Source organism: Mycteria americana, chromosome 3, assembly GCF_035582795.1.
Source record: "Mycteria americana isolate JAX WOST 10 ecotype Jacksonville Zoo and Gardens chromosome 3, USCA_MyAme_1.0, whole genome shotgun sequence".
NCBI classification, from domain to species: domain Eukaryota; kingdom Metazoa; phylum Chordata; class Aves; order Ciconiiformes; family Ciconiidae; genus Mycteria; species Mycteria americana.
The window spans coordinates 87,986,788-88,007,454 of record NC_134367.1 but is presented as its reverse complement, the minus strand read 5'-3'; the positions used below and the strand labels follow the sequence as shown (position 1 = coordinate 88,007,454).

At 38.9% G+C, this 20,667-nt stretch overlaps 1 protein-coding gene across 6 annotated transcripts in view; it reads left to right on the top strand.

Moving 5' to 3' along the window:
* The window catches only part of PLD5 (phospholipase D family member 5), a 188,217-nt gene extending 170,930 nt beyond the window's left edge, over window positions 1-17,287 (top strand). For all 6 annotated transcript variants that reach the window (XM_075495985.1, XM_075495989.1, XM_075495988.1 and 3 more), the window contains 5 exons: window positions 1,158-1,355; window positions 5,307-5,446; window positions 7,574-7,739; window positions 14,006-14,120; window positions 16,129-17,287. In XM_075495985.1, coding sequence (XP_075352100.1) covers window positions 1,158-1,355; window positions 5,307-5,446; window positions 7,574-7,739; window positions 14,006-14,120; window positions 16,129-16,364 — 855 coding nt within the window. In that variant the 3' untranslated portion in view covers window positions 16,365-17,287. The remainder of the gene's footprint in view (window positions 1-1,157; window positions 1,356-5,306; window positions 5,447-7,573; window positions 7,740-14,005; window positions 14,121-16,128) is intronic.
* The last annotated feature ends 3,380 nt before the right edge of the window (window positions 17,288-20,667 follow it).

Here is a 20,667-nt window from a genome sequence, read left to right as displayed (position 1 = left end):
TGAACTGGTGTGAAATGCAGATAATGAGAGGTCAATAGCATCTGTGCCCACCGCAGTGCTTTCCTGAGCTATTATAAAGCAAAGGAAGGGACAGAGTGTGCGTGCGGTTCTGCTTTGATTACAGAAGCCAGGCGATATGTTTATAAACGAAATTCTGTCAACTACTTAAGTACTAGGGATGTGCAATTAATGAAATCTCTGCCAAACCAAGACTTACGATGACCAGGAGACATGCCTTTACTTAAATGGAGAAGTGAGACTGTGTCCGTAGAAAGTTAAAGCATTTAATTGTACTATGATGTCTATATTTACTTGGGCTATTTTTCCTCATACTTTATATGTGAGAATGTTGATGCTTACAGAGTACTTTTCATGAGAGAAGGGTATCATTATCTCCATTTTTACATGTGAAGAAACTGACACCCAGAAATTTGGAGTACCCTAGGTGAGGTACCATACCTTACCAATGGGGGAATTAAGAACCCAACCTTTTCGTGTCCTAATTGGGTACATTATATACTGGATCATGCTGGATTTAATAGCACAGTAAATTTAGCTACTGATAGTATTAAACGCCTGTTTTTTCATCCTTTTATTTGAAGCTGGAGCATCCTATTCCTTCTCCAGAACTTAAGTCCATTTCTTTCACCTTTTCCAGAACTCACAGAAAACAAATTGTTTCTGATGTAAGAAACTGTCACTGGTAGCAGTGTGGGCTGCTACATCATCCAGCAGAAAAGATGCTTTTCCTGTAAACAAAATAATAGAAAAAAAATAAATAAAACCCACTCTAGCCAAGAGTAGTAAACCTTGGGCAATACCTGTAACAAAAATGGTGCCTATGACAAATGGGTATCACTCCTAAGTTGTGTCCATCCATAAGGTGCGTTGTATTCTATCAGGACACGTGGCTCTGACATAACACTGAACATACAAACCCTGCCACAGCTTTTGCCCACTCTTGACTTTGAAGGTTTAGCTTATGTGTTTGCCTTTAAGAGAGTGTTGTTAGGAATGTTCTTGTGGTTGACAGTACTACTGCTGAGCTCAAGGCATGGTTCTGGAAGATACCCCTCAGACACTTACATTCTTGCTGCGTACTTCCACAGATCCATCAGACAAAAGATCACTAATGATATGAACTTTTAATTTCACAGATGAAGGAACTTGGCGTCATCGTATACAACTGTAGCTGCTTGGTCCTGGATTTACAAAGGATATTTGCCCTGTATAGCTCATTAAGATACAAGAATAAAATACCTCCAAGTTGGTCTAAGAGACTATATGGAGTGTATGATACTCAAAATAAACTGACACTGCAGCTGAACGAGACAAAATCAGAAGCTTTCGTGTCGGTAAGTTGTGAAACGAGTTGCAGAGAGGGAGGGAACAGAACAAACTTATTTAACCCACCAGATTTTTGGAAGACCTGGAAATTTAACATCTGCTTACTCTCCTAATATTGTCCTTTACAAACTACAGAGTAGTGAGACCAGGTTAGGTAGGTGTTAGTACCAACTGTGAAAAGAATCTCAAGTGTCTTTTCACTGATATAGAGATGTTCACAGTTCCCTGCGGTAAGTCTATCATAATGCTGTGCTCTCCCTGACAGATACTGTTAGGGAGAAATTACCATGGATGGTAATTTCCATGAATAGGAACACATATGGTGTAAATTAAGCCTATACTTAAGTATTTCTCTGAATTGGCCCTAACTGAAGAAGATGCACATTACCGCTATGTCCTTAACCAAAAGCAGCTACTAAAATTGAGACTTATGCGAATGACTGGAAACTCAACTATAGAGATAAGACCACTACAGCTGTCACCTACACAAGCCAGAACTTGATTGATAGTCTCATAATGCTGGAAAACCAAATCATTCTGTTCTCTCGGAAAATGGTTATTCCAATAGGTGTTTTGTGGGGAAGTCTGTAATTGAAAGGTCTTTAAAAAGTTATTTGCCTTTTCCTATGGTGCAGAAGAGACAAATGGCAATCTGTTTTTTTTCATTCTGATTTCTGTGATATTGTTCTTACATGCAATTTGCCAGGACTGAAGCTGCTGCAGAATTTCATTTGCGCACTCTTCTTTTTCCTTTCTCTGCAATGTTCGCTTTTCCTCTCACATGCAGAAAATGATAGGGAGGCCCTTCAAATTAGCTCATTTACACTAGTGGATATAAGGTGAATGACTTGGAGTAAATGAACTGTTAATCAGACATCTAAAATGATACAGAATAAGCTTGATATCAGAGCTTGCATTTTGATCAATGTTAATTTTATAAGGATTAATCCTTTTCACCCTATTCCATTGAAAGCATTCATACTTCTGTAGAATATTATCTAGTTCAGCTTTATTTTTAAATGACATTTTAAAACTTATAAAATTCATGCAGCAATCCCCATGGAAGCACCGTGTCTGTGTTTTTAATGGGAAGAAACGGAGCAGTCCTTCATCTCAGCAGTGATGTAGCAAAACTGGAAAAAAGGACACGGAGAGAGGGAGCTGATGAAAGATGGAGTATCTTCCATTTTGGAAGTAATCACATGAGTTAAAAAAACCCTTCAAAATCAGGAATGTAAGGAAGTTGGCAAGAGTTATTTACTATTCTGTATAAAACAAGGGGCAAAACCCCATTGCTTTATAGCCAGTTATGTCTAAACCAACACAACGCATGTAGCACACTAAGGTGTACAGCCACTAGCACAGGATATTGATGCAGATGAGTGGTTATACAGGGCAGGGTTTACCTTCACCTGCTGGGAGCCACGCAACATTCAGGTGTCCAGGATTTTTCAGACTCCTACAATGAGTGGAGAGAGAGAGTTATTTTGGAGTGAAAATCTGGAAGTGCCCAAGACAGCCAGAATTAATAGCCATCGGAAGAGACATACGCCATCTGAAGAGACATTGATTCTGGGGAGTCTTAAGGACTAGCTTAAATTTGAGACTGACTTTCGGACAGTTAGCTAAGGAGCTGTGAAATGAACTCCTACACCCTTCTAAGCAATCTGTAAGAAATGGAGAAATCCTGCTGAAGGCCAGTCCTGGGGAGGCACACAGTAAGAAAAGCTGGGTAAGGCCAACTTTAAGGACTGTGGGTTCCTAAACAAAGACAGGTGGAGAAAGGCTCTACAAAAACTGCTCTTCTGTAGTTTGCAGAATGTTTGCTTCCTCCCTGTGATTTGTATTTTCCTTTTGTGTGGGTAACAAAGGCCTCTTTCTCTTGAAATTCCACTTCAAAAAAACAAAAGGAAGGAGTCACTGCTACTCCGGAAGCTCAGATCAGCAAAGTCCAACTCCAAGAGCTACCTGAATTTGTAGCCACAGCCAGTTGGGCTGGTTCTTCCTTCCTGAAAACAGGCTTTATAATAAATTTCTCACCTGCTAGCCAATTCTCAATGTTTGCCAGCGTGCCCCTCTGAAAGGCAGCCCTGGAGCTGCGCCGGACTGGTTCGGCGGAACCAAGCGTTAACATCGCTGTCTGTTCCTGAACTAGCGCTAAGGTGGTCTCCACGAGCCAGGCAGTTCGCTCATGGCCATCAGTGCCCTGTCTGAGGGCAGGGGCGGCGGCGCTGCCCTTGCCCGGTGCTGCGCCGCTCCTTCCCCAGCCCTGCCGTGCCTCCCTTTTGGGCTGGGGCATGGCAAGGTACCGCTGCCCAGTGAGAACACAGGCCTGTTTCTGGTAGGTGAAGAGGAGTATCAAATGGGTATTTGATCAGAACAGCAAGTACTATACAACTAATACTGAGAGAAGTACCAAGATATTTTTTTATGACCGCCGGGGGGGTCAGCCCTGCCGCAGGGTAACAAGTGGCTATGCCCAAACACAGGTGTTAGAGTGAGAACTTTAACAGCAGGTCTTCTTTAAATGGCTTTCACTTTCTGGTCTTTATATTGAACGCATCTGAAAAAGACAATGCCTAAGAATTCCATCCTTTAGCTGTTCTATAACTTAAAACTTCTATTCAAGAAAACAGTAGAAGTGTGAGAATAAAATCTCAGTGCAACAGCCTCTTAAAAGTTTCAGGTAATAGATATAAATTATGTTTAACAAAATCACTTTACACTTTTTTTGATTTGAAACTCATTCTTTGAAACCATATTTCACTTTCAGTGTTTGTGCTGTATAAAACAAGCAGCGTAACACACAGTCATTCAATTTTTTTGTTATTCTCGGGAATCATGGCTGCAATGTTGCTTAGCAACACAATCCTCTTCCAGACTGGCTGATAAAACCCAAGAGGTTTTGGTTGTTTTTCCTAGTGTTCAGGAATGGATCTGGAATATTGGTCTTGAAATCTTGCTACTGATATTTTTCTAGTATTTTCTGAACTTAGTTGTAGTAATTCCTTAACAACACCATTCAATGATTAAGAAACACTGTAATGGGCATTGTATTGAAAGAAAAAAAGGCTCAGCAAAAGATCTGTCCCTAAAGAAAACATACTAATCTAGATGTCAGCTGCAACCCGAGCAGGTAACAAAGGTGAGAAGGTGACAGAGCAGCAGGAAGGCAGCGGGCTGGCAGGGCCAGCGGTTAAGACAAGGGCAAGTGGCACCTGCTCTAGCTCTAGAAAGTGCCTTTAACAACCTCTGCTCCCAGGAACTGTGGTGTTGCCTGCGAGCAACGCGGCAGGTGGCTCCGCTTCTCCCTCCCTGCTCGGGCAGAAGAGCAGACAGTCCTGGCCCTCTCTGCCACAGACAGGTGATTCCTGCTGGCTTCGCCTTGCTGACGGACACATTCGATGCCCCTAGATACGAGGCAGAAATCAGTACCAGGTAAATAGTTAATTTATACCTGGAGCTAGGTTTTAAAGAGAAGTTTCTTGCAAAACTGCAGCATCTCCCTGCGACAGTGACGGAGCAAATGGTGACTTTGCGTGGAACTTTAAACAGAACTGACGCGATAGACTTAATTCCTGGTAGCAAGGGATGGAGCAGGGTGATGTGGCAAGAACACAGATACTACTCCATCTAACAGTAACTAGTCCTGGGACCCTTCAGAACAAAATTCTCTGAAATGTAATTTCACCTAGAGCTTCTTTGATGACAGTGGATGTTGTGAAGTTTGTGTCTTCTGCATTTTGCCCACAGTTACATCTAAATGGCGAGGCTTTCAGGGGGAAATTAAGCAAATGACTCTCCTTGGTACCTTTGAGTACTCTAGCAGGACAGCTGAAGGCATCAGTTAATATTCTCTGCTAAAATAAAAGATACCACTTGCCATCTCAAGAAGAATGAGGGGAAGAGAAAAGAAATCATGTATTTTAAATGACATATTTGAACTTTTCCCTTCACAGAATTCACCTAAACTCTTCTGCCCAAAGGACAGAGTCCTGGATATTGAAGCTATATACAGTGTTATTGATGATGCGAAACAGTTTGTATACATAGCTGTCATGGACTACTTGCCGATCGTCATTGACACCAATGCTAAACGGTGAGTGTCCATGTCCAGGACTAGCACATTACCATAATGCCGATAAGGTCTGCTGGAGAAAATGCACCCACAAGAAATTAGTTACTACTGTGGACCAATTTCTTGGGGCCCAATTCTGCTCTTATTGAAATCAGTGAGAGTTCTGCCATTGACTTAAATGGGAGCAGAATTGGGACCTAAGAAGACATTTCCAGTTCTGGGTCCTAAGCTTTGGCTCTGCCTATGGAAGGAGATCAGAAATTCTCTAATCTGACCATCTGCAAGTGACTGGGACCCAGGACTACAAGAACCTGCTTATACAGGAATCCTATTTCTTACACTATTGTATTCACTATCTTGATACCACGGCTACTGGCATTTTATGAGTATCATACAGATATTCAACGTAAGAGAGAGAGAGTGTGTGTGTGTCTGTTTTAAGAGAGAAATAACATGTTGTGAGTTCTCGTATACAACATGGGAGATGTCATTATTTTATTGAAATATACATATATATGAAAATTCCAAATTCAGCACAGATTACATTTGAATTATATCACATTTTGGTTAACTGAGAGTTGCTAAAACCAAACAAAACCAAGTAATTTTTAAACACAGTTTGTATGGACCATTAAAAAGCACTCATGACCCAAAACTGGAGCCACAGTGTAATAAAACCATCCAACTCGGAAGGCAAGTACCCAGTGGTCCCTCCTACTCTCGATAACACTCGCAATGAATTGAGCATCTAGTAAAGCTCACCATTCCCTCCATGCACTTTATCTGAACACAGTTAAGCCAAACTGAACATGTGGTTATGTGCTTTTTTCCAGTTTTGCATAATTAAAGATGTTTTGTTCAAATTTTTAAAAAAATAACTATCATTTGACTGATATCAAGCATAAGCTGTTTCAAATCTACAAGAGGGTTTTTTCCAATGAACTCATTATGTACAGCCTCTATTGCAGTGAAAGAATCATGGGTAGCGCTGTAGGAACCTCAGTTTCGCAATATGCATCCCTCGCGTTTCTCCTGTATCTTGGAAAGGAACTTAGTATGTAGAACTGTTAGAGTGTTGCAGTTGATGTGATCTCCTATATTCCTCCTTACTTTGTTCTCATGCCTGAAGGATTCAGAAATCTATTGGATTAGGGAGATCCGGGGAAGCGATCTGTGTGAATTCTTCAACGTTTTTCCTACAGCATGGCTTTGTGTTTGAGGCACTGCCACAGCTTCCCTACCTTGTCAGCTCCCAGTTCTCGCTTGTAAGTTATCTTCTGGCATTGTAGAGCTCAAACTTCATTAGGCCGAATGCCTTGCTGCTGCTGCAATAAAGAAAACATGCATTTTCTTTGTCTAATTCTCCCTGTCCTGACGTGCTCCCACCAAAGGTCAGGAACACAAAGCTAACTAGCAATTGTCAGAATAGCACCATGGAAGCCACTGTCCCATTCATGGCAGAATTTCTGCAATCTTCATCAGGAAAAAAGGTAGCATCCTCCTTAAACGACCCATCTTCATCTGCCACTGAAGGATGCAGGCCCCCTGCACAGCAGCAGCTCTCCCTTTCCCAAGCAAGAAATTACAGAAGGCATTCCAGTCCCCAGCCTGTATGGTCCCAGTACAGAGGAAAAAAAAGGATGGCAGCCAGGGAGGGATCCAGTGTTCCTGTTCCCTGACTTGTGTAACCAACAGAAAATCCTTCTTGTCCCTCTGTCTGGGCTGGGTAAGCAGCACCCTCTAGCTGTAGCTCATTCTGCTGGTTCCTGGCACCGCAAGAGCTCCGCTGCCCTCACCACAGGCAGTGACAGGGGAGTAACTCTCCCAGCTATGGGCAGACAAGGTACCTGTATTTTGTGGAAGTGTTCTGGCAGCTCTCCGTGCACCTACGCAGATGGAAGATGTGTTCAACCATCCACAACCTCACTGTCCCCACAGTGACAGTTTTGGTGCAGGGCAAAATGACACAAAAAAGGATGCTGGCAGATCTGTTTCGTGAGAATCCCTTCAAATGAGAACGGCATTCCTTCAACGGATAGAAAGTGAAATTCACGTGTGTTTCGTTTTCTCTATGATGTCTAGACTTGGCTGCATAAAAATCCAAATTTTTTTTAAGTTCTCTGAATATGTCATATTCTTTCTCCACAGGTACTGGCCATATTTAGATGGGAAGATAAGAGAAGCATTAGTTTTACGAAGTATTAAAGTACGACTTCTCATAAGTTTCTCGAGAGACACAGATCCCCTTACTTTTAACTTTGTTTCGTCTCTGAAAGCTATTTGCACTGAAGTTCCAAGCTGTAGTTTGAAAGTTGTAAGTATAATCCATATTGCTTTGAAATCTAAGATACTTCCCACCCCCCAAAACAAAAATCAAGTAAACTTCACAACTGAGAATTGTTTTCTGTTAGTATCAAAGCCTTTAAATTTCATTAAATAACATAGGAAATGTAATATAAAGAACTGAATTTATTCCTAGTAGTAACACACATAGAAATAAAGACAGAAAAACAGAATGATGCCAAAAGGCAGTCTGTGTGGTGGACAGCCCACGTAGAACACTACATCTGGTCTTTCACAGCAAAGCTAACGGAGTGAACCATAGTCGTACGTCTTGTTTAAACTGGCTGGTAAGAGTAAATGTGACAGCACAAAAATGTGGTTTAGTCTGGATTGGTGTAACCTTACTGTTCAGCTGCGGAAGCATCTATATACTTTAGTCAAGTACAGAATACAAGACAAATAATGAAGATTTTACATTAAATTCAGGCTACAAATTCAGGATTGTGAAGACTAGAACAACCATAACGTGACCACATTAGACACGCAATACAGGAAAGTGAGAATACCATATATGTTACATTTGTATTAGAGAACAGAGTGTATGGTAAGTACTACTTTTCAATTTGATACAGTTCATTTTTATGAAATTCAGGCACACTGGAAATCAGCCATCTTGGATCAATTCATCTTGGATCAATTTCTTTTTGGTTTTTTTTGCAGATAACTGTCTTAAGTAATCTGCTGAATTATTTTGACTTCTTGATAATCCACTAAATCATTTTGGCTTTTTAAAATCAGTAACAATTGTAAAAAACAAGTACTATTTGTGTTATACATACTAAGTGGTATTTATGCATATCTAGAAACAGGGATTTTTGTTATAACATACACTGTTATTACAAGTTTCCTAGATAAGAAGCAGCATGAAATGTGTTTTTAAGTCAAAAAGCCCATACATGGCTGACACTGCTTAAGCCACTTCAATTTCGAGTAACTTCTAGCTTGTTCCGTATTTATCATCAAAATTCTATTTATGTATTCAAAATTATTTTTTATTTAAGTGGCACTTAATGCTCTACATATCCATATCCATTTCCATCTATTTACAGCAGGTAGAATCTTTAGTACAGAATTTATCTTGTCAAGAGCTAAATGCTAAAAAGAAAAAAAATTATTTCTAGACATCTATTCTAGGTAGGTAGTCTAGCTAGAATACCTGCAGTTAGAAAATACAAATACAACTTCCAGTAGAAAATTGAGACCGCCCCAGATTTAAGTAGTTGTAAAGGTACAACACAGCTCAGTTATGTGTGCTGTGCATCACATGTTCCACACACCGGGTAAGTCACTGCCTTAAATAAGCCTTGGTACGAGTAATAGCCTAAGGCTCAGAGGTTACTGGCGTCCATTTGATTTTGGCTGAAATTGTGCCACAGGCTCCATCACGACACTCTTCTACTTCACAAACCATGTCAGATGAGCACTGTTTTCTTAAAACTGCTTTTCTTTTGTATTCATCTGTTCTAGTCAGGATCAAAGTGAAACAAAACTATGGGTGTGTATGGGGGAGAAGGAATAGGCTAACAAGGTAAAAACTAAACTTAAACCTTTGGAATTATTGGAAAATTCTGCTTTTCCCTTTCGGTTCTGCTTTGGGTATGAGAGAACAAAGTCAAACTAAACTCAGTACAGAAAATACTGTCACGCAGACGTGTATTGTACATGTTTATACACAAGAACACAGAAATTTTAAGAGAACCCTAAGTTACAAGTTCTGATTGAAATTATACTCAAAATTGCTAAGCTGTCCCAATACTTCAATATTGTTCTGACAGAAGTGGCACCCCCCCTTCCATTCTCTTGGGGATAACATATCCCAGTCCTACAAAGCATATTCAGTAACTTTTTTCTTTCATTTAGCTTTGGATCCTGTGATATGCCTTGTCATGATTGTCTTCTTTTTTTGTATGCCCATGGAAAGACCAGTTTGGCTGGGCAGTTTCCAGCGAGAGCCAATGGCTTGCTGCAGCTGCAGGGTACGCTGTTTTGCCAGTGGCAGCAGCCTGAGGTACACGGTCATCTTGGAGAAGGCTGTGCAGACACAACGTCTCTGTTAGATAGGAATCTCTTCCTGATTTCCCCTGGTCTCTGACCAGGCTAATGGAAGTTTTGGTATTGCCTAACTGCAAGTATATAGTTAGAAAGAGGGCACTGCAAACCTGTTAATGCCTAGCAGGGTCCTGATCAAAACCAGCCACCAACCGCTGTGCATGTAATTTTTCAGTCTGCCGTTGAGGTCAGGAAGGCAGGGACTGCAGGGCACCATCTCCTAGTTGCAAACGCTGAATGGTAACAGCGCGCTCTATCTAGAAGCAGGGTTTTTTTCTCTTTTGCCACAAAACTTTGATAATACTGGGCAATTAGCATCATCAATGCAGTTAGAAAACACTTAGTCCCTCATTATGCAGTCCTCAGCATCTCAGAGTTCAGTTCGCATAAGCATTAGTAATTATGGGATTCAACTGAAACTGCTTTGAGAGTGCAAACTCAATACAAGTACTCTGAAAAAAACGATCACTGGGAAGAATCATGAGGAAAAAGCTTTGTTTGAGGACTAAATAAATGCTATAAGCACACAGCCAAATGTCAAGGAGTGAACTGCATACCAAACTGCTGCTCATTCAGGAAGCTCTCTCCTCTGCACTGAACCACATGTGGTCATGAAATTAAAGCTCGAATCATAAAGGGTAAACTCAAGGTGAAGAGCTCACCGTTGGGCTTCTTGGGACCTTAATTCCAGTACTCCTTAAGTGTTGTGTGCTTGACCCTGTAAATACGTCTTATGTGCAAGAATGCTCAGTGTAACTCCCACAGGAGCAGTAAAAAGGGGCCAGCTCTGCTGGGTGCAGTGCTGAACAGAAAAAGGTGCGTGTTTTTGAAGGGCCCACAGAAAGTACGAACTAGAACAAAGTGTCTTTAGACAACTGGAGACCAGAAAGGAGTGGCATGGAACAGCATGTGTATCTACAGCACAAGTTGTTCTTGAGCCTCCACATGAATCTATTTTTGAGTTGTGCAGGTGTATTCCTGCTAAGGTAAGAGGAAGGAAAAACTGAACCTTTCACTAATTCTCAGAAGGCCAGAAATGCCCTACGAGTAAACAGAATGTTATAAATTAACTAGGAAACGTTTGCTCCTAAGCATTAATTTAATGTTAAAGCTCTAAACTCCTAAAATAAGGATGGAAAAGATTAATGAAATGTTAGCAGAAGGTGGTGTATTATTAACATAGTACTTCTGCTGAAGGCGCATGTTGGAGAACGTTAGGCTGTGCTACTTAATGCCAGTGCTGGTTCACTTGCTCATCTAAGCTACATTTGTGTATTCTGTTTGTGAGGGCAGATGGGTTTCCCTACTGGTATTGGTATTGTCAGGGAGTTAATGGCTTCTCTGCTGTTGCTGGAGAACACATTACATTTTCAAGCCTTCTATCTTTTCCTGCCTGAAACTGAAATTTTCTGTCTTACAAAGTTGTTATACAAACAGAACACTGATGTATGATTTTTCAATTCAGCACATCTGCTGAATCTATCTCAATTTGGCAACTCCAAGCTTATATGAATGTTGTGCTTGATGATTTTTACATCAAGGTATGTAACTTTTTGCTAAATCTCCTAACACTGGGAGGAAGACAGCTTGTTATGTTTTGTTTCCTAGCATTGAACACTTTACCCATTTGCCGGTTTTAGACTATTCCCTACGCTATTAGTATTAGTCACACAGCATCTTCCACATCCCTGTGAAGAGTTACTGTGAGTACCCTTGATGCACACCCTATGGCTGCTAACTGTCTCCGCTCCTGTTTTGTTGTGCCAGGAAAAATATGACCATTTTCTTCTGGCTTTATCCAAAATTTCAAGATCCTTTCAGAAAGACTGAGAGCCACCTCTGGCTTGCTGAGTACATACTTTCTGTGGTGGGTGCGTGTTTGTAGAGCAGTTCCTCAGGCACACAGCTGCAGTCTTGATGTTGTCTCAGAACTAACCCCTAATATCTAGTAAACTTTCCTTTACAGCTGCTAAGATGGTTTGTTCTAATTTTTTAATAAGTATGATGCCGTAATTGTTACTGATGTTAAAACTCTGTAATTAAAGGTATGATTTCTCCATGCAGCTTGCTTAGATGTGAATATACAATACAAATCCATTTAAAGGACAGATACTACAGTTTTACATAGAATGATCTTTTTTTGATGTCCTTTATAAAGCAGTCACTCAAACAGTTTGGATTGTTGTGCTTGTTTTTAAATTCAAAAAACTATCTTTGGAATTTTGCTAGTATTTGAACTCATTACAAAAATTAAGCTGTGGAAGGTAACAATGCCATGTACAGGTAAGCAAGCATGCGGTGACATACAAAATTCAGAGACTGTTTAAGGAAACAACTTCGTGATAGTTATCGATCGTACAACTGCACCGCAGTACCATCCAGTATTTGGGCACTGAAAAAACACAAACTCTTTGACTTTTACTTCCAATGCACTAAAAACCTGCTTCAGCCCTAATAAACTTCCATCATTGCGGGGAGGGAGGGTGTGTCAGTCCAAGAACAGAGACTCTCCTCATTGCTGGAATCAGCAGGAGCCTGAACTAGCCTTGGTATTTTACACAAGAGTTCTTCCAAGCAGTTTTGGTACAACCTCGGACAACATAAAATTTACCCCAATATGTTTTCCAATGGGGAAGAGAGAGATTCTGACAGAGTCCACAGCATTAAGTGTTAGATAAACAGCAGCCTCTGGGCTACTCTACCTTTTGTCTGCAACTAAACCATTTTAATTATGTTTGGTAATACTAACTGCAGATAAGCCTGTTCAGAACTTAACAGTTCTCCAAGGAAAACCAAACTGTAATGATCAAGACTGATGATTAAGAAGAGAGATTTTTTGACTCAGTACTTATATGCTGTTCTGAAGCAACCAACAGCAGAAAACTTAAAGCGGGCGTTCCTGGTAATCAGTAACAACACATTTTGCAATAGTCGAGTAGTTTACTGCAAACCAGCTTGAAACCTGCCTACATCATCAGCTGGGTAAAGAATGCTTTATAAAACTAACTGCCTGCGTGCTATGCGTACACCCGTATTTGATTTAATCAAACTGATGATGCAGTCTACCACAGAGATCACTACATTTCAATGATGAATTTAGTATTTTACAGTTGGGTTTTCAAATTAGTAAGATTATTCTGAAAGGCATCTCCATCGCCTAAAAGGATTCGTTCAAGGTTTGTATCAAAAAGAGCACTGGTTCAAGAGATGAATTTTGCATTCTGGAAAACAGACCCCCAAGAATGATTAAGGAGTTTTAGGGTGGGGGTTTTTTCCGTATTATTTTTCAATGTCTTAAGTGGATGCAATGTATAGCCAGTTACTTTCATCAGTAATATATTGTGACTTAGGTTTGTTCTGAGGATCTACACCATCACCTCAAAGTTTCTCAGTCATGTGGTAAATATTTAATTTCTCCTTCATCATGTTATTCTCTATTTCTGGTTTTGGAATCTGTGTCTAGCTATTAGTTTCCTTGATGAAACAAACAATACTTAGATTTGTACTGGAAATCTCATTTTTGTCTGGCACTGATGCAGACAAGGAGTGCATATAGCTCCAAAATTTAAAAAAAAAGAAAAAATAAAATAAATCTAACTCAGACTTCACCCTTTAGGGTAAAACAGATGCATTTTCCTCTTGTTGTCTGGTAAATTGTAAATTTGATCTCTCCATACCAGATTTAATCCTGAGAAGTTTCTAAGTTTCTGAAATCAACAAGTTCCCTGTTGGAAACTAATGCAATGTGTAATATAAAAGTATTAATTCAGCTGTTGGTGTGCCTGCCAATCCGGATCCTGAAGCAGACTTCAAACCCCAATGTCCCTTGATGAATGAGGGAATAAGCTAAAGAGAAGTTCCTGGCTCTTACCATGCAGAACACAAAGATGGGGTTTTTTGTTCATTTCATAGCCTTTACTACCTGGCACTGTATTGCTTTCAGTATGCGGTAGCCACATACTTTGTGTAGTTCAGAATGCCAAGCCATAGTGAGCATCACAAACTCTGAGAATTTAGTACAAGATAACAATGCACAGTGTTTTATTAAAATTAATGCTTAGCTATAAAAACTCAAGCTGTTCTGTAGCACTAATTCATTTTCAATAAAGAGTAGAAAACAGACCATATTTTTTCTGTCCATTACAGAATGGTTCTCATTAACCTGCACTCCATTCTATTTTATGGCAGAAATTCTTTGACCTTGAGGAAGAGAGTGCATGCTTTCTTAAAGAACAGAAGAACACTTCCCTTCCCAAATTAAATCGTAACAAATATATGGTAACCGATGGAGCTGCATACATTGGTAAGTAACCACATCTCAAGAAATTCTAGTTTGTAGCCAAAAGCCTGAAATAACGCCCATTTGTAAATGAGGAATCTACAGCTGATATACTTGTTAAGTTAAAATAATAGTGCATTTCTTTGGGAACCTGGATGAAGACTGAGCTTTGAGCCTCTTCCCATTTAAAAACTTTTTTCCCCCCTATGAATCAGTTTCTCAAAAGCAACGTTCTGCTTTCAGTATTTAAAAACAGACTGAAAACACAAATACAACACACTTTATGAAGTGCGAATAAACTGGACTGTTAACATATGCTCGTTTCTGCAATCCAGTGAAGATGGACTGTTCTCCATTTCCCATGTTATTACTGAAGCTATGGTCAGTCCTGGTAAATACTGTACAAATGCCTTTCATCCTCATCTTCTGAAGTCTTATTCCATTTACTGTAATGACATTTCAGACACCCTCCTAACATTAGGTACATATCAAATTGGTATTTTGGGTTAAAGCTGTATTTAAGTAAAGCCGCTGTATGGCACCGAGCTAAAGTTCATTATCAGTCAAATGCTCATTGAATGCATGAGCTAAAAACTCATGAGTAACGCGTGCACGAGTAACTCATGAGATTACAGTCAACAGAAAACATGCATTCTAATATGCTGCTGCTTGATGCTGTAGTTGCTTACTTCCTCACCCTGACTTACTGCAAAGGGCTTAAAGCCAGTGATCACAGAGGCAGTGAGGGAAGGCAAAGGCTGCAACCCAGAAGCATGCCCATGCACACACAAAGAATGCAGAATCCCAAGGAGTGTAGATACAATCAACAGCTCCTCTGAAAAGCTCACCCTGATGGGCTCTAAACACACACACCTCTCAGCCTATGAAAAACTTACTTTTCACTTCAAATAGCGCAGCTTATTCCTCTCTGATCTCCCAAATGTTTCATGAGCCCCCCCCCCCCAATAATTTGTTTTACTCCATTTTCAATTATTTCCAATAGCCAGATCAAATTTCAGTAACTTGTAACTTGTCTACACAGCATGGATTCTTAGCTGAGTTGTTTTTGTACTTTCCCACTGTCCTTACGTCCTTAAGAGATATATAAATAAAAGAAAGAAATAATCAAAGCTGTATGAAAGTAATACAAATACATGTTAAGGACCTGATATATCTTTTATTTGAAAGCATAGGACCCAATGTCCCTTATAGATGAGGCTTCCATTTACCATACTTGACAACTTTAGAATTCTTAACATTTCCTGCTGATGTAGCTGAAATGACACTGAAAGAAAGGGTATGCATTTCTCCGATACCTTCATGTTTTATGTATATTCAGATATTGTTTTAAAAGATGACCTCCAGTAACAGCATTTTTTCTCCAAAATACTGCATGTGTCAAATGTACAACTTAAATAGTTATAGTTCTAGTGAAATAAAAAGAAATAACTGAAACATGTGGTTTACCTGTTTTCCATTAATCCAATTAATCCTCTTTGCCTTGCGATCACCAGGATTTGAAATGCTCACTCATTACCTTAGATTTCAACAAAGCTGGTAATAAAACAGCAAACCCTGGGGTTTTTTTCCTAAAATAGTATCTATCAATGGGTAATCTGTAAATGATCTATTGGTTTGGCTCAGCATTATGGAGCAACCACTCTCCATCCCACCTACTTCAAATTGTTTATACGGCAAAAAAATATTTTCATTCTTGGCACTGAAAAGGCCAATGAGGAAAGTAAATGGAGTAATAATACAATATATGCAACAGGAAGAGCAAGTTAGTTTTGAATAAGAACCTGTTTTCAACTTACGAAGGATTAGAGCTGTTAAACTTCCAGAAACGATCTGCACTACCCACTGGTATGTAATGTTTTTCCTTTCCCGCTAGTGTAGAAAACTTATTTCTGTCTCTGCCCAGGTGGGCCCTGGGGAAATGATACTGTACCATGCTGGATTGCTTTTAGGGAAATTGCCTTTTTTTTTGTAATGTTAGAAACTCATTGTATATTCCTGCCTTTACTTGTAGGTAATTTTGATTGGGTAGGAAATGCTTTTACGCAGAATGCTGGAGCTGGCCTTGTTATCAACCAAGCAGACGCGGGGAACAGCACAAGCATCATTAAGCAACTCAAGGCTGTTTTTGAAAGGGACTGGTATTCACATTATGCCAAAAGTTTACAACCAACAAAAATCCCAAACTGCTTTAATCACAAACTTAATAAAGCAACATCAAATAAGACTGCCATGAGCAATGTGAATTAGAAAGACTATTTTACTGTTTAGTATGGCAATGAAGAATTACGCTGGGGTGTAGCCTCTTTCATATTTACAGACAAAAGACTTAAAAGAAAAAGCAAAAAAAAAGTTTGGTTTGGGGGGGTGTTTTTAGGAAAAAGCACACTTATATAAAAACTGTCTAAACTATATTCTCTATATTGAATTCTTTAAGACTCTCAAATTTGTTACTTCTGACACTGAATGTCATTTCTGCTTCCATGTTAATTTAATGTTCCATGTTTGAATTTAACAGCATGTGTCAATTTTTCTGTTTCAGTTTTAGGACTTTTCCTAATTGCCATCCTGGCTAGAATGAACCTTGAGGCAAAACCAAGATTCAAGCTATGAAATGGCATTCTAAGATCAGTTATTATTGACATACAAGTAGGTTTACTGTATTAGAAAACATAAAGGAAATAAGCAAACTTTCACCCATATAAATCATTCCCTTTAAATAAATACCCAGTCATGCAAATACTTCCTAGTTTTGAGCATTTAGTTTGAATATCACTCTTCCATGTCTTCTAACTAGCCTTAAAATTCATTAGAGTTACATGACTGGCAATTAATTTCATTCATCTCTTAAAAGTATGAAAAGGTTTTGAGGGACTGGGGTTGGCCTCATCAAATTCATCATAATCCCTAAAGCCTCTCAGATAAATGGATTTTTTATCAAAGTAATGTGGATTCCTTTCAACATAATAGTTATTTCCAATTATACGTGTTTCATCTAACAATGAAAATCTCTGGATGGATAGCAAAGACCTAGGACCGATTTTTTTTTTTTGTGGTCTCAAGAAAATTTCTTCCCCAAGTTAAATATTTGTCAAGTGTGACTCAGCAGTTGCGTGATGACTCATTATCAAACCAATGCATATATCAAAATCAAATACTGCTTTTTAGGAAGGTCAAGGGTTATGTAAAATCATGCAATAATTGTTGCTAAATGATCATATAGTAATTTTGTTTTATTTTACATCTGGAAGTTTTTTCTTTCCTAACTTTTACTTAAAAAAAAAAAATTGTGAAATGGCATTTTTTGTTAAAATGTCATCCATATAGGTGAATACATCAGCACAAACAGAAATGTGATGCCTTCGTTTAGGCCACAGTTTCCGTTGGTGTTAACAGTGTGCCTCTCCAAACACAACTCAGTTGCACTAAGAAGCAACTGTTCTGTAAAGGTGTGAATTTGCTCTGTAAAAAAATACATATAAACGTTTGACAACAGGTCTTTCCCCAGAGCTGTAATAGCTTAGTTTTGTAATAAAAATGTTTCATTACTATCCCTGTACTTCTGTTAAAGAAATACAGCCATGAAAGCAAACTACGATCTGCATTTTGTTAAATAGTCACAGAACTTTTTCCAAACCACAGACTTTTCTCGCCTGGCTGCATGTTACTGAAGGCACACTTTGAAAGCAGTGGGCAAAAAGAGAAGGAAAACCAGCCATGTCCCAATGTACTATTTTAATCTTAAGAACAATAAAAACCCACCTTGACTTTCAAAACACTGGTTTCATTTACAAGGCTAAAAAAGTTTGAATTTATTTTAAAGTAAGCACAGCTTAGGAAATTCTAGTAAGGTAACATATGCACAACTTCAAACTGCCAGCTAGAGACACACCACAAAACTAGTTATGACCGCAAAAGGCACACTTTTGACAAAGAATGTTCGTTTCTTTTGCAATTGCCAAGATTTACATCAGCTTACTGAAAATCATGACGCAACAAAAAATGTTTAAAGTTGTCAAGTTTTACAGAAAAGATTCTGCACAGCTCTAATGCTCAATAACTTTTTCTAATATTCAGCTAAACACACACCATTTATTAGCCTCCACACATGCACACAGAAAAGCATATATTCCAACATTCATATAAGAAACAAATATCTAAAAAGAAAAAAAAGTTTCCCGAGTTGCTATGAAGGAAACATCTTTGTGAAGAGACATTTCTGTATTTTCTTCCTTCTGTATATAATTTAGAATATGTATAGCAAGTACGGGAGAGAGATCCCCAGCACTTAATTTACTTGTTGGGGTTTTTTTGTTTTGTTTAAGAAATAAGTATTAGTCCGGATTAATTTCTGGTGAAAATTTCAGCCGAGTTATACCACCAATGAATTTAGTCTTATGAGTCAAGGCTAAAAAAACCCAAACCAACCAAACAAAAATGCCACATTTTTAAAAGCCGGTTGAGATATCTGTAAAGCTCCTGAGGTCCCCGTGGATGGGTGATCTTAAAGCTTGAGATAAACTTAATACCATGTCCTTACATAAGATACAAAAAACCCCAAGCAAACAAAAAAACCCCACTGTCCAGAGTTGTTAATTGTAGCACCTGATGGCAATAATATACAAGAATGAATCAATGTAATTTTTTCCTTTTGCATTATGGATACTAGAAATGTGTTAAGTTTTTTAAATGGCATCTTGTACAAATAATGGAGGATCTGAGTGGAACAGAAATTTGTCAGATGATAAAACTAAGTTGTCTGTTTACAAAGCAGGATTTAGTGATGCAATCAGACTGTGGAGTTACCACTGACCTTCTATTTAGTATACCAAATGAATGATTCGGATGTAGTAGTGTTACCGGACAGATCCTAGGGAAATACAATCATGAATATTAATCAGATCCATTAGTTTACAAATGCATTCTTATTGGCTTGATAAACAAATTCTGGTGCTTCAGTGACCCCCCCAAAAGAGCTGATACATAAAAGTACATTTTAAAAGTAGCAGTATGTTCTGGTTTTATGAATGGAAGAGTTTGGCGTTTTTTGAACAACTTTTAATGCGGAATAGCGGTCAGCCATCCTACAAAAGGACTGGCAGACTCGAGTTTCATTTGGTGTAAAGTATGGATTAATATTTTAATAACTGTTTAGAATGGCAGCAGCTCCAAAGTAGTACAGAAGGCTTTGGTCTGTTACATTAGCCAAACGACAAAGTGCATCCTTGGACTTCAGCAAGTAGGAAATTAAAAATACCAGATTCTTTTCTGAAGCTAAGGGGATTATAGCCAATTATTTGTTTTGGGTTAGCACTGTTACTGTTTAACTAGATTTGCCACAGCAGCCTCGATTCTGGCTTCAGATCCTCTACCAATGTAAATTAATCTGGAGCAAATCCATTACAGTTTAGTAGGGATCAGAATCTAGACCAGTTTCCTCTTGCTTTAGCTCTCCTGAGTATCACCGTTGCACAGGCTATTTCCAAACTTGACAGGGATTTGCATTCAGTGGTTTCTTATAGACCTCACAGGCATAATCCAAGATGCACTTTCTCCAACCCCCTTCTAACTGGCATTGGTAACTCTGTCATATTAAAGGCAATTTCCTAAACAGAACAGCTTTATTCTTAAAGAATATAGACTGTAATCATTGTTTGCTGCAAACATTTACTAGTGCCTTATTCATACAAGCTTCTGTTTAACTGTTCCTCACATGAAGTCCTGCTAAAGGTCTTGTATCTAATACTGAGGCATACAGCGAACTTCCTAAGTAAGATGACTACATATTGTGATGTTTACAGGTTAGTACCTAAAACTAGAGTCACAAAAAGACAAAAATTGAATGTGAGATGTTGGTCCAAACCACAAGCACATCTAAACCTGAGCATTTTTATCCAAGCCCAGTTCTAGAACTGAATTTCACAAATTACTCCCGTCTTCACTATCAACTAATCCACAAGACCATTAAATGATTCTGTCCTGCCAAGGTGTAAAAATAAATAAAACCTGAATTCCCCCAACACCTAGCTAATATCAAAAGCTTAACACAGAAATTCCTGTAAGCACAGGGTGAAGTCCAAAAATCACGCAGTGGCTACTTCACAAATCTTCCATGTTAAATCTCAAGTTGCTTTGGGCCGGCTACCACTTTTTTCTGCCTGAAGCATGAACTAGTATCCATAACTACTCTCACCTTCTTTTTGAAGACCAGGAAAGCATAGATTATGTGCCACAGCACAATGGCCATAGCTGTACCCCAACAGGAACAGATTTAAGTTTTTGTCCGATTTTTTTCTCCTAAAAAAAACCATCTTTGAACTGAATTTGAGGCTGTGCTGTACGAAGTTTTACACGATACGGGGCCAAGCATTCCTTCCAGTAAATCCAGGTTCTGCACGTGGTTCAGAGAAGAGCATGAGAAACAAGTTAAGAAAAGCCTCAGATGCTACTTTTAAGACCTACCTGTTATTTGCTATACTACTAGCTATATAAATTCTACTTTGTTGAGTTTTGCATTCATAAAAACTGAACAACTAATCTCTGTGTGAATGTT